Below are 12426 nucleotides of genomic sequence, written 5' to 3' on the forward strand. Positions count from 1 at the left end.
GGGCAGCAAACCTATATAGACATTTCTCCAAAGAATATATACAGAGTGCCAACAAACAGATGAAAGAATGCTCAACATCATTAATCAGTAGAGAAATGCAAATCACAACTACAATGAGATATCATCTCACACCTGTCAGAATGGCCATCTTCAAAAAATCTAGAAACAATAAATACTGGAGAGGGTGTGAAGAAAAGGGAACACTCTTGCACTGCTGGTAGGAATGTAAAATGATACAGCCACTATGGAGAACAGTATGGAGGTTCCTTCAAAAACTACAAATAGAACTACCGTATGACCCAGCAATCTCACTACTGGGCATATACCCTGAGAAAACCATAATTCCAAAAGAGTCATGTACCAAAATGGTCATTGCAGCTCTATTTACAATAGCCAGGACATGGAAGCAAGTTAACTGTCCATCAACAGATGAATGGATAAAGAAGATGTGGCACATATATCCAATGGAATATTACTCAGCCATAAAAAGAAATGAAACTGAGTTATTTGTAGTGAGGTGGATAGAACTGGTGTCTCTCATACAGAGTGAAGTAAGTCAGAAGGAAAAACACAAATACCGTATGCTAACACATATATATGGAATCTAAGAAAAAAAATGTCATGAAGAGACTAGGAGTTGGACGGGAATAAAACACAGACCTACTAGAGCATGGACTTGAGGATATGGGGAGGGGGAAGGGTAAGCTGTGACGAAGTGAGAGAGTGGAATGGACATATATACACAACCAAATGTAGGGTGCATATCTATTGGGAAGCAGCCCCATGGCACAGGGAGATCAGCTCGGTGCTTTGTGACCATCTAGAGGGGTGGGATAAGGAGGGTGGGAGGGAGGAAGATGCAAGAGGGAAGAGTTACGGGAACATATGTATACGTAAAATTGATTCACTTTGTTGTAAAGCAGAAACTAACATACCATGGTAAAGCAATTATACTCCAAAAAAGATGTTAAAAAAACAGAAAATAAAGAAACTACAGATAGAACTACCATACAACCCAGAAATCCCACTGCTTGGAATATACCCTGAGAAAACCATAATTTAAAAAGAGTCATGTACCAAGATGTTCATTGCAACTCTATTTACAATAGCCAGGACGTGGAAGCAACCTAAGTCTCCATGAACACATGAATGGATAAAGAAGATGTGGCACATATATACAATGGAATATTACTCAGCCATAAAAAGAAATAAAACTGAGTTATTTGTAATGAGGTGGATAGACATGGAGTCTGTCATACAGAGTGAAGTAAGTCAGAAGGAGAAAAACAAATGCCATATGTTAACACATATATATAGAATCTAAGAGAAAAGAAATGTCATGAAGAGACTAGGGGTAGGATGGCAATAAAACACAGACCTACTATAGCATGGACTTGAGGATATGGGGAGGGGGAAGGGTAAGCTGTGGCAAAGTGAGAGAGTGGCATGGACATATATACACTACCAAACTTAAGGTGGATAACTAGTGGGAAGAAGCCGCATGGCACAGGGAGATCAGTTAGGTGGTTTGTGACCACCTAGAGAGGTGGGATGGAGAGGGTGGGAGGGATGGAGACGCAAGAGGGAAGAGATATGGGAACATATATATATGTATAACTGATTCACTTTGTTGTAAAGCAGAAACTAACACACCATTGTAAAACAGTTATACTCCAATAAAGATGTTAAAAATTTTAAAAAAATTAAAAATAAATAAATAAAACAAAAAATTGGAAAGTAAAGAAATTAAATTTAAATATTTTTCTACAATCTGTAACAAAGTACTAACAAAATTGGGTACATAAAGGTAAAGTGATACAGAAATAATTTGTGTGTAAACATTTACAATAAATAAATGCAGTTATTTAAAAATACAGTTATTAATCATGGTAAATAAAGAGTTGCATAATTGTATGTGATGATATGAGAAAGTGGGAAAACTTTACATTAATTAATAATATATTTAGGAGAATTACAGGATTTCAAGAACATTAGGCTACGTGCTGAATTATCTGTAATTTTAAGAATTTTTTAAAAAGTTCTTGGATAAAACTTGAGTTGAATAAATGTCTAATAGTAAACTTAAAGCTCAAAAAATCTAGAAACAATAAATGCTGGAGAGGGTGTGAAGAAAAGGGAACACTCTTGCACTGCTGGTAGGAATGTAAAATGATAGAGCCACTATGGAGAACAATATGGAGGTTCCTTAAAAAACTACAAATAGAACTACCGTATGACCCAGCAATCCCACTACTGGGCGTATACCCTGAGAAAACCATAATTCAAAAAGAGTCATGTACCAAAATGCTCATTGCATCTCTATTTACAATAGCCAGGACATGGAAGCAACCTAAGTGTCCATCAACAGATGAATGGATAAAGAAGATGTGACACATATATCCAATGGAATATTACTCAGCCATAAAAAGAAATGAAACTGAGTTATTTGTAGTGAGGTGGATTGGCCTGGAGTCTGTCATACAGAGTGAAGTAAGTCAGAATGAGATAAACAAATACCATATGCTAACACATATATAATGAACCTAAGAAAAAAAACGTCATGAAGAGCCTAGGGGTAGGAAGGGAATAAAACACAGACCTACTAGAGCATGGACTTGAGGATATGGGGAGGTGGAAGGATAAGCAATGACGAAGTGATAGAGTGGCATGGACATATATTCACTAGCAAACGTAGGATGGATAGCTAGTGGGAAGCAGCCGCATGGCACAGGGAGATCAGCTAGGTGGTTTGTGACCACCTAGAGGGGTGAGATAGGGAGGGTGGGAGGGAGGGAGATGCAAGAGGGAAGAAATATGGGAACATATGTATATGTATAACTGATTCACTTTGTTGTAAAGCAGAAACTAACACACCATTGTAAAGCAAATATACTGCAATAAAGATGTTAAAAAAAACCTACAATGAGATATCATCCCACATAGGTCACAATGGCCATCATAAATCTAGAAACAATAAATGCTGGAGAGGGTGTGGAGAAAAGGGAACACTCTTGCACTGTTTGTGGGAATGTAAATTGATGCAGCCACTATGGAGAACAATATGGAGGTTCCTTATAAAACTAAAAATAGAATTACCATACAACCCTGCAATCCCACTACTGGCCATATACCCTGAGAAAACCATAATTCAAAGAGAGCCATGTACCAAAATGTTCATTGCAAATCTATTTACAATAGGCAGGACATGGAAGCAACCTAAGTGTCCATCAACAGATGAATGAATAAAGAAGATGTGGCACATATATACAATGGAATATTACTCAGGCATAAAAAGAAATGAAACTGAGTTATTTGTAGTTAGGTGTATGGACCTGGAGTCTGTCATACAGAGTGAAGTATGGACCTGGAGTCTGTCATACAGAGTGAAGTAAGTCAGAAGGAGAAAAACAAATACCGTATGCTAACACATATATATGGAATCTAAGAAAAAAAATGTAATGAAGTGACTAGGGATAGGATGGGAATAAAACACAGACCTACTACATACAACCCTGCAATCCCACTACTGGCCATATACCCTGAGAAAACCATAATTCAAAGAGAGCCATGTACCAAAATGTTCATTGCAAATCTATTTACAATAGGCAGGACATGGAAGCAACCTAAGTGTCCATCAACAGATGAATGAATAAAGAAGATGTGGCACATATATACAATGGAATATTACTCAGGCATAAAAAGAAATGAAACTGAGTTATTTGTAGTTAGGTGTATGGACCTGGAGTCTGTCATACAGAGTGAAGTATGGACCTGGAGTCTGTCATACAGAGTGAAGTAAGTCAGAAGGAGAAAAACAAATACCGTATGCTAACACATATATATGGAATCTAAGAAAAAAAATGTAATGAAGTGACTAGGGATAGGATGGGAATAAAACACAGACCTACTAGAGCATGGACTTGAGGATATGGGGAGGGGGAAGGGTAAGCTGTGACGAAGCGAGAGATAGGCATGGACATATATACACTACCAGATGTTAAATAGATAGCTGCATAGTACAGAGAGATTAGCTCGGTGCTTTGTGACCACTTAAAGCGGTGGGATAGGGAGGGTGGGAGGGAGGTATACGCAAGAGGGAAGAGATATGGGAACATATGTATATGTATAACTGATTCACTTTGTTGTAAAGCAGAAACTAACACACCATTGTAAAGCAATTATACTCCAATAAAGATGTAAATAAAAAAGCAGTTACAGTTAAAAAAAATATGTATCTCCAATGAACAACCTAACCTTACACCTAAAGCAACTAGAGAAAGAAAAACCAAAAAAAACATATAGTTAGTAGAAGGAAAGAAATCATAAAGATCAGAGCAGAAATAAACAAAATAGAGATGAGGAGAACAACAGCAAAGGTCAATGAAACTAAAAGATGGTTCTTTGAAAAGATAAATAAAACTGACAAAACTTTAGTCAGACTCATCAAGAAAAAAAGGGAGAGAGCTGAAATCAATAAAATTAGAGATGAAAAAGGAGAATTTACAAGGCATACAATAAAAATACAAAGGAATGTCAGAGACTGCTACAAGCAAATATTGTTCAATAAAATGGACAACCTTGATAAACAGACAATTCTTAGAAAGGTACAATCTCCCAAGACTGAACAAGGAAAAAAAATAAAAACAAATCAGAAGTACTAAAATTGAAAATGGGATTTAAAAATTTCCAAAAGAGTGCTCGCCCTTCCGCTCCTCGCTCACAGCCCCGTGCTTCGCTCCTCTCCCAACATGGCAAAAATATCCAGCCATACAGAGGCTGAACGGTGCATCGAGTCTCTGATTGCTGTTTTCCAAAAACATACTGGAAGGGACGGTAACAACAGCAAACTCTTCAAGGCCAAGTTCCTTATCTTCATGAATACAGAGCTGGGTGCCTTCACAAAGAACCAGAAGGACCCTGGTGGCCTTGACCGCATGATGAAGAAGCTGGACCTCGACTCTGATGGACAGCTAGATTTCCAAGAATTTCTTAATCTTATTGGCAGCCTGGTCCTAGCTTGTCATGACTCCTTTATTAAGTGTACCTCTTCCCAGAGGTAAATCGGTGGAGCCTTTGGGCCTGGCCTCCAGCTCCACTCCCTTTCCTTCAGCCTCCCAATTATCATCTACCCCTCACAGCCCACACATACCCTGAGCCCAATGCACCCACCACCCCATGCAGGCCACTCCTGCTGGTAGTAATATAACAATATTGTTTTTTAAAGCACACACTGGAGAGTCAGTAAATTTGTACAAAGGAGGGAGATGAATGGGAGGAATATAAATTAGATTGATGGAAACAGTTACCAGAAGTTGCAAATTAAATAGTAAAAATGAATCTTGGGTGTATACATAATCATGACTAATGATACCAACATAATCATCTAAATTACTCAGACTGACAGAGAGACGTCACTTATTGTTCACTCATTAAACGTCTATACACCCCTACTACAGGCACTGTCATAGGCTTTGAAAATACAGTCAGCAAGACAGACAAGGTCTTGCCTTCACTGAGGTTACCTTTTAGTGGGGGGGGGACAATAAATGAATAAACAAACAAATGAACTATGAGTGCAATAAATAAATAAATAAATAAATAAAATTTAAAAATAAAAACTTCCAAAAAACAAAAGGCCAGGACCTGATGGCTTCACAGGTGAATTCTATCAAACATTGATAGATAAGTTAACAACTGTCCTTCTGAAACTATTCCAAACATATTGCAGAGGAAGGAACACTCCCAATCTTATTCTATGAGGTCACAATCACCCTGATACCAAAACCAGAAAAAGATATTACAAAAAAGAAAATTACACGCCAATATAACAGGTGACCATAGATGCAGGATCTTCAACAGAATACTAGCAAACCGAAACTATCATTACAATCAAAGCATCATACACCATGATCAAGTGGGATTTATCCCAGTGGTACAAGGATTTTTCAATATCTGCTACTCAATCCGTGTGATACACCACATCAACAAATTGAAGAATAGAAACCATATGATCATCTCAATAGATGCAGAAAAATGCTTTTGATAGATTTCAACAACACTTTTATGATAACAACTATCCAGAAAGTGGGCATAGAGGGAACATAACTCAACAGAATAAAGGCCATATATGACAAACTTACAGCTAGCATCATACTCAATAGTGAAAATCTGGAAGCATTTCCTCTAAGATCAGGAAAAAGACAAGGATATCCACTCTCGCCAGTTTTATTCAACATAGTTTTGGAAACCCTAGCCACAGGATTCAGAGAAGAGAAAGAAATAAGGGCAATCCAAATTGGAAAAGAAGTAAAGCTCTCACTGTTTGCAGATGACATGATACTATACATAGAAAATCCTAAAGATGCTACAAGAAAAAGACTAGAGCTCATCAATGAATTTGGAAAAGTTGCAGGATACAAAATTAATATAGAGAAACCTATGCATTTCTATACACTAACAACCAAAGATCAGAAAGAGGAATTAAAGAAACCCTCCCGTTTACCACTGGATCAAAAAGAATAAAATACCTAGAAATAAACCTATCTAAGGAGGCAAAAGACCTGTTCTCCAAAAACTATAAGATATTGATGAAAGAAATTGAAGATGACACAAACAGATGGAAAGATATACCATGTCTTAGATTGGAAGAATCAATATTGTCAAAATGTCAATACTACCCAAGTCAATCTATAGGTTCAATGCAAATCCTATCAAATTATCAATGGCATTTTTCACAGAACTAAAAAAAAATCTTAAAATTTGTATAGAGATACAAAACACCCCAAATAGCCAAAGCAATCTTAAGAAAGAAAAATGGAGCTGGAGGAATCAGACTATACTACAAAGCTACAGTAATCAAGACAATATGGTACTGGCACAAATACAGAAACATAGATCAATGTAACAGGATAGAAAGCCCAGAGATAAACGCACACAACTGTGGTCACACCTATGGTCACCTTATCTTTGACAAAGGAGGCAAGTATATGCAATGCAGAAAAGACAGTCTCTTCAATAAGTGGTTCGGGAAAAACTTTACAGCTACATGTAAAAAAGTGAAATTAAAACATTATTTAACACCATACACAAAACTAACTCAAATGGATTAAAGACCTAAATGTAAGGCCAGATACTATAAAACTCTTAGAGGAAAATATAGGCAGAACACTCTTTGACATAAACCACAGCAATCTTTTTTGATATATCTCCTAGAGTAATGGAAATAAAAACAAAATAAACAAATGAGACCTAATTAACCTTAAAAAGCTTTTACACAGCAAAGGAAACCATAAACAAAATGAAAAGTCAATCCACAGAATGGGAGAGAATATTTGAAAATGATGCGACCCACAAGGAATTAATCTCCAAAATTTACAAACAGCTCATGCAGCTTAATATCCAAAAACCAAATACCCCAATCAAAAAATGGGCAGAAGACCTAAATGGGCATTTCTCCAAGGAAGACATACAGATGGCCAAGAGGCACATGAAAAGATGCTCTACATCGCTGATTATTAGACAAATGCAAATCAAAACAACAATGATATATCACCTTACACCAATCAGAATGGCCATCATGAAAAAGTCTACAAATGATAAATGTTGGAGAGGGTGTGGAGAAAAGGGAACCCTTCTGCACCATTGGTTGGAATGTAAATTGGTACAGCCTGTATGGAAAACAGTAGGAGTTTCCTTAAGAAACTAAAAATAGAGCTAACATATGATCCAGTTATCCTACTCCTGGGCATATATACAGAGAAAAACATGGTTCAAAAAGACACATGCACCCCAATATTCATTGCAGCACTGTTTCCAATAGCCAAGACATGGAAGCAACCTAATGTCCACCGACAGATGAATGAGTAAAGAAGATGTTGTACATATATACAATGGAATATTACTCAGCCATTAAAAAATGAAATAATGCCATTTGCAGCAACATGCATGGACCTAGAGATTATCACACTAAGTGAAGTAAACCAGACAAAGATATCATATGATATCCCTTATATGTGGAATCTACAAGAATTATGCAAATGAACTTATTTGCAAAACAGAAATAGACCCACAGACATGGAAAATGAACTTATGGTTACCAAAGGGGAGGGGGAAGGGATAAATTAGGAGTTTGGGATTAAAATATATGCAATACTGTATATAAAACAGATAACCAACAAGGACCTACTGTATAGCACATGGAACTATACTCAATGTCTTATGGTAACCTGTAATGGAGGAGAATGTGAAAAAAGAGTGTACATATTTATGCATGTGTGTGTGTGACTGGGTCACCTTGCTGTGAACTTGAAAGTAGCACAGTATTGTGAATTAACTGTTTTTCAATAAAAAATTGTTAAAAATAAAAATTAAAAGTAACCACACCTAACCATAAAAAAAGATGTGGTGGGGCTTCCCTGGTGGCGCAGTGGTTGAGAGTCCGCCTGCCGATGCAGGGGACACGGGTTCGTGCCCCAGTCCGGGAAGATCCCACATGCCATAGAGCAGCTAGGCCTGTGAGCCATGGCCACTGAGCGTGTGCGTCTGGAGCCTGTGCTCTGCAACAGGAGAGGCCACAACAGTGAGAGGCCTGCGTACCGAAAAAAAAAGATGTGGTGTGTGTGTATACATATATATATGTATACACACACACACACACACACACACACACACACAATGGAATATTACTCAGCCATAAAAAAGAATGAAATTCTGCTATTTGTGCCATTTGCAGCAACTTGTATGTATCTAGAGGTTATTATGCTTTGTGAAATAAGTCAAAGACAAATACTCTATGTTATCACTTGTATATGGAATTTAAAAAATAAAAAAATGAACGAATATAACAAAATAGAAACAGACTCACAGATACAGAGAACAACGTTGTGGTTACCAATGAGGAGAAGGAAAAAGGGAGGGGCAAAATAAGGGTAGGGAGTTAAGAGATACTAACTATTATGTATAAAATAAATAAGCAACGAGATATATTGTACAACACAGGGAAATACAGCCATTACCTTGTGATAACTCTAATGCAATACAATGTATAAAAATATTGATTCATTATGTTGTACATGTGAAACTAATATAATATTGTAAATCTATTATATTTCAATTTTTGAAGAAAAACTGAAAAGACAATCCACTGAAAGGGAGAAAATATTTTCAAATAATATATCTGATAGGGGTCTCTCATCTAGAATTTATAAAGAATACTTACAAAAGCAACAACAACAACAACAAAGACAATCAATTTTAAAATGAACAAATAATTCAAATAGACATTTCTCCAAAGAAAATACACAAATGTCAAACAAGCATATCAAAGGATGCCCATCATCATTAGTCCTTAGGAAAATGCAAATTAAAACCACAATGAGATACTACTTCACACCCACTACGATGGCTGTGATGAAAGCAAAAATGTTTGAATCTCTTCTAAAATAAGAGTTTCTCCATAGATTTATGATATCGCAGTGTTGAAATACTAAATTCTTGTTATAATTGTAATAATTGTTTTGATTATAAGTTTGCGTCTAGATTATTCTGTTCAAAAGAACAGATCAATCATTCATATGCAAGCATCATTTTATAAGTATTTTTTTAAACTAAACATGTGAAGGTGGGAGGGAATGGTTAAACTGTGAAAATATCCTGATTTTAGTGAAGCCACTACAAAACATGTTTCAGACAATATCTAATAACCTGATTAAACACTTATTCTATATGGAAAAGGGCATGCCATGAAAATGCATATGCAAAATCATCCCAGCTTTGTAAGAGCGTATTAAAAAGGCAATGGAAAGTGTTAATATTTGGCTATGAGCCCTGCGGAATGGGAGGTGGGTTTATAGTTGATTATTTTCTTCTTCATGTCAATTTGCTAAACTTTACACCGTGCCCACATTGCCCATACAATTCCTCTGCAATCAGTGAAAAAGAAAAAAAAAAATTATCCTCAACAAGTCCGGGAGTACAAGTCAGTAAAAATTACCGAGATTGGGTCAAGATGGCAGACTGAGCACTAGTGCATTTCTCTCCTGCCTCAAATTCCCTTAAATGATAGAAAAGGCAGGTTTCTGTATATAAAGAATATCTCCAGAATGACAGGGGGAAAGGAAAGGGCAAATTCCTGGAGGATGAAAAGCAGATGGATCAGGGGTATTGAGGTAAGGATAAGGGTGGGGGTGGGGATACTGGGGGCCCAGAACTGAAGAGGGGGCGCAAGGCGGTTGGGGAGGGGATTTGTTGGCCAGGCGGCTCCAGATTTTGGGAAAGGGGCGGGGCAGGGGGGGGGGGTGGGGGGGGGCACAGAAGGGGGGGGGGGGCGCAGGGGGGGTGGGGAGGGGATTTGTTGGCCAGGCGGCTCCAGATTTTGGGAAAGGGGCGGGGCAAGGAACCAAAGAGCGCCTCCCAGGCCCAGGGCAGGGGCGGACAAGAGAGTTGGCGGGCGAGGTGCGGGGGGTGCTTTGCTGGGCAGGAAGGGGAGGCCTCTCTCCTGGCCGGAAGCTGTGCTCTACGGAAAAGAGGGAGGAGACTGCGGCGACTGCAGCGGCTGGTGGGAACCTGATGTGGCAGAGGGGCCGCTGTTGCCAACAGGGAGCGGAGGGCCCGCGAGCCGAGTGCTGGAGACACTGCCGCCATCCTGTTTGTCAAGCAGCCCACTTGACACGCTCCTCTCCTAAGGATCCTCCCTCTCAGCTCTTGCAAGCACCTGGCTCGTCGTCTGCTGGTCCTCCTTTGACACAGGCTCACCGCGGAGGCAGCAGCGAGGTGCCCGATTTGGGCACGCGAGGCCCGCTATCCCCGGCCTGGGGGAATCTGTGCCCCCTGGTCTGGACAGTGTTGGACGCAGGGCGGGAGGAATAGGGGGGTGCCCCTTATTTCTTTGACTGTAACCGCAACTCCTTCGCGCTAGCATAGCCTGAACTAGCTGGGGAGGAAGGCTACTGCAGGCACGCAGCCAGAATGGCTTGATTTCCAGCAGACCAGCCGTTCTGCATAGCTTTCGGGAAAAACTTAGGCGTGGGTGCACAGAATGCACTAATTAGGAGAAAAACTTCATCGTGTCATGCATTTAATTTATTTTTTCTTGATTTCCTTTCTTGGTCCTCCTTGCTACTATGCTCCGCGCAGGCATGAAGACCCCGCTCGGAAAAGCAGCTGCAGGGCAGCGGTCCAGGACAGGCGCAGGACATGCCAGTGTGTCTGTGACCGAGATGAAGAGAAAGGCTGCACACAAGAAGCATAGGAGCAGACCCACCTCCCAGCATCGGAGGAACATCGTAGGCTGCAGAATTCGGCATGGGTGGAAAGACGGAGATGAACCTCTAACACAGTGGAAGGGAACCGTTCTGGATCAGGTACCTGTAAATCCCTCTCTGTATCTTATCAAATATGATGGATTTGACTGTGTTTATGGATTGGAACTTCACAGAGATGAAAGAGTGTCATCACTTGAAATCCTTCCGAATAGAGTTGCATCATCTAGAATCAGTGATACACACTTAACAGAAATTATGATTGGCAAAGCAGTGGAACATATTTTTGAGACAGAGGAAGGTTCCAAAAATGAATGGAGGGGGATGGTCTTAGCTCAGGCACCTGTCATGAACACATGGTTTTACATTACCTATGAGAAAGATCCTGTATTATATATGTACCAGCTCTTAGATGATTATAAAGACGGTGACCTACACATCCTTCCAGATTCCAATGATTCTCCGCTCTCAGAGAGGGAGCCAGGAGAAGTAATAGACAGCCTAGTAGGCAAACAGGTGGAATATGCCAAGGAGGATGGCTCCAAGAGAACTGGCATGGTAATTCATCAGGTGGAAGCAAAACCCTCTGTGTACTTCATCAAATTTGATGATGATTTCCATATCTATGTCTATGATTTGGTAAAAACATCTTAGAGGTCATTTTGAAATTTGACAAATATGTGAGACTGTTTGTAAAATCTGAACACACAAAAAGTCTTGATTGCTTTACAGTTTGTAAGAACCATCTTCTCCCCCCTTTTCACACTTTTGCCTGGCAAAAAAAATGGAAATCCACCCTCTCAGACATTTTTTGAAGAAACATTTTGCCTTTATCTCCAACCTTTTTACTGGTTCCTCCCCACAGAAGAATGAATGACTTATCTAATTAGTGAGAAAGGTAAAGTCTGACATCCATTGGCCCATATTTTTATCTTGGGTGGTGTTAATAGTCTAAAGGTAGCTGAACACCTCTTGCCTCATTCTTCTGGGCATTTGGACAATCTGCACTCACTGAAGTGTGAAGCTTCCTGAGATATTCAATGTGGCTGGCTGGGTAAATTTCTTTGCAATTCAACCCTCCCCTTAGGGCTGGCTGGGTAAGTGTCTTTGCAATTCAACCCCTCCCCTTCAAAAGTCTAATATGGGGAGGAATGGGAAGCTTATTTTG

General features: G+C 39.3%; 2 protein-coding genes across 2 annotated transcripts; both read left to right on the forward strand.

The window, feature by feature from the left end:
• The first annotated feature begins 4748 nt into the window (after positions 1 to 4748).
• On the forward strand, positions 4749 to 5151 carry LOC102983802 (protein S100-A11-like). The gene has a single exon (XM_055081889.1). It carries the CDS (start codon positions 4749 to 4751, stop codon positions 5058 to 5060), a length of 312 nt encoding a protein of 103 aa, XP_054937864.1. The 3' UTR covers positions 5061 to 5151.
• Positions 5152 to 10581: 5430 nt separating this feature from the next.
• SPIN3 (spindlin family member 3) lies at positions 10582 to 11983 on the forward strand. The gene is made up of 2 exons (XM_007124582.3): positions 10582 to 10770; positions 11134 to 11983. Exon 2 carries the CDS (start codon positions 11136 to 11138, stop codon positions 11910 to 11912), a length of 777 nt encoding a protein of 258 aa, XP_007124644.1. The 5' UTR covers positions 10582 to 10770; positions 11134 to 11135; the 3' UTR covers positions 11913 to 11983.
• The last annotated feature ends 443 nt before the right edge of the window (positions 11984 to 12426 follow it).

This window comes from Physeter macrocephalus, chromosome 21 (genome assembly GCF_002837175.3).
Source record: "Physeter macrocephalus isolate SW-GA chromosome 21, ASM283717v5, whole genome shotgun sequence".
NCBI lineage: Eukaryota > Metazoa > Chordata > Mammalia > Artiodactyla > Physeteridae > Physeter > Physeter macrocephalus.

Coding starts and splice junctions, on each gene's coding strand:
- LOC102983802 (XM_055081889.1), top strand. CDS start 4,749: ATGGCAAAAATATCCAGCCATACAGAGGCTGAACGGTGCATCGAGTCT.
- SPIN3 (XM_007124582.3), top strand. CDS start 11,136: ATGAAGACCCCGCTCGGAAAAGCAGCTGCAGGGCAGCGGTCCAGGACA.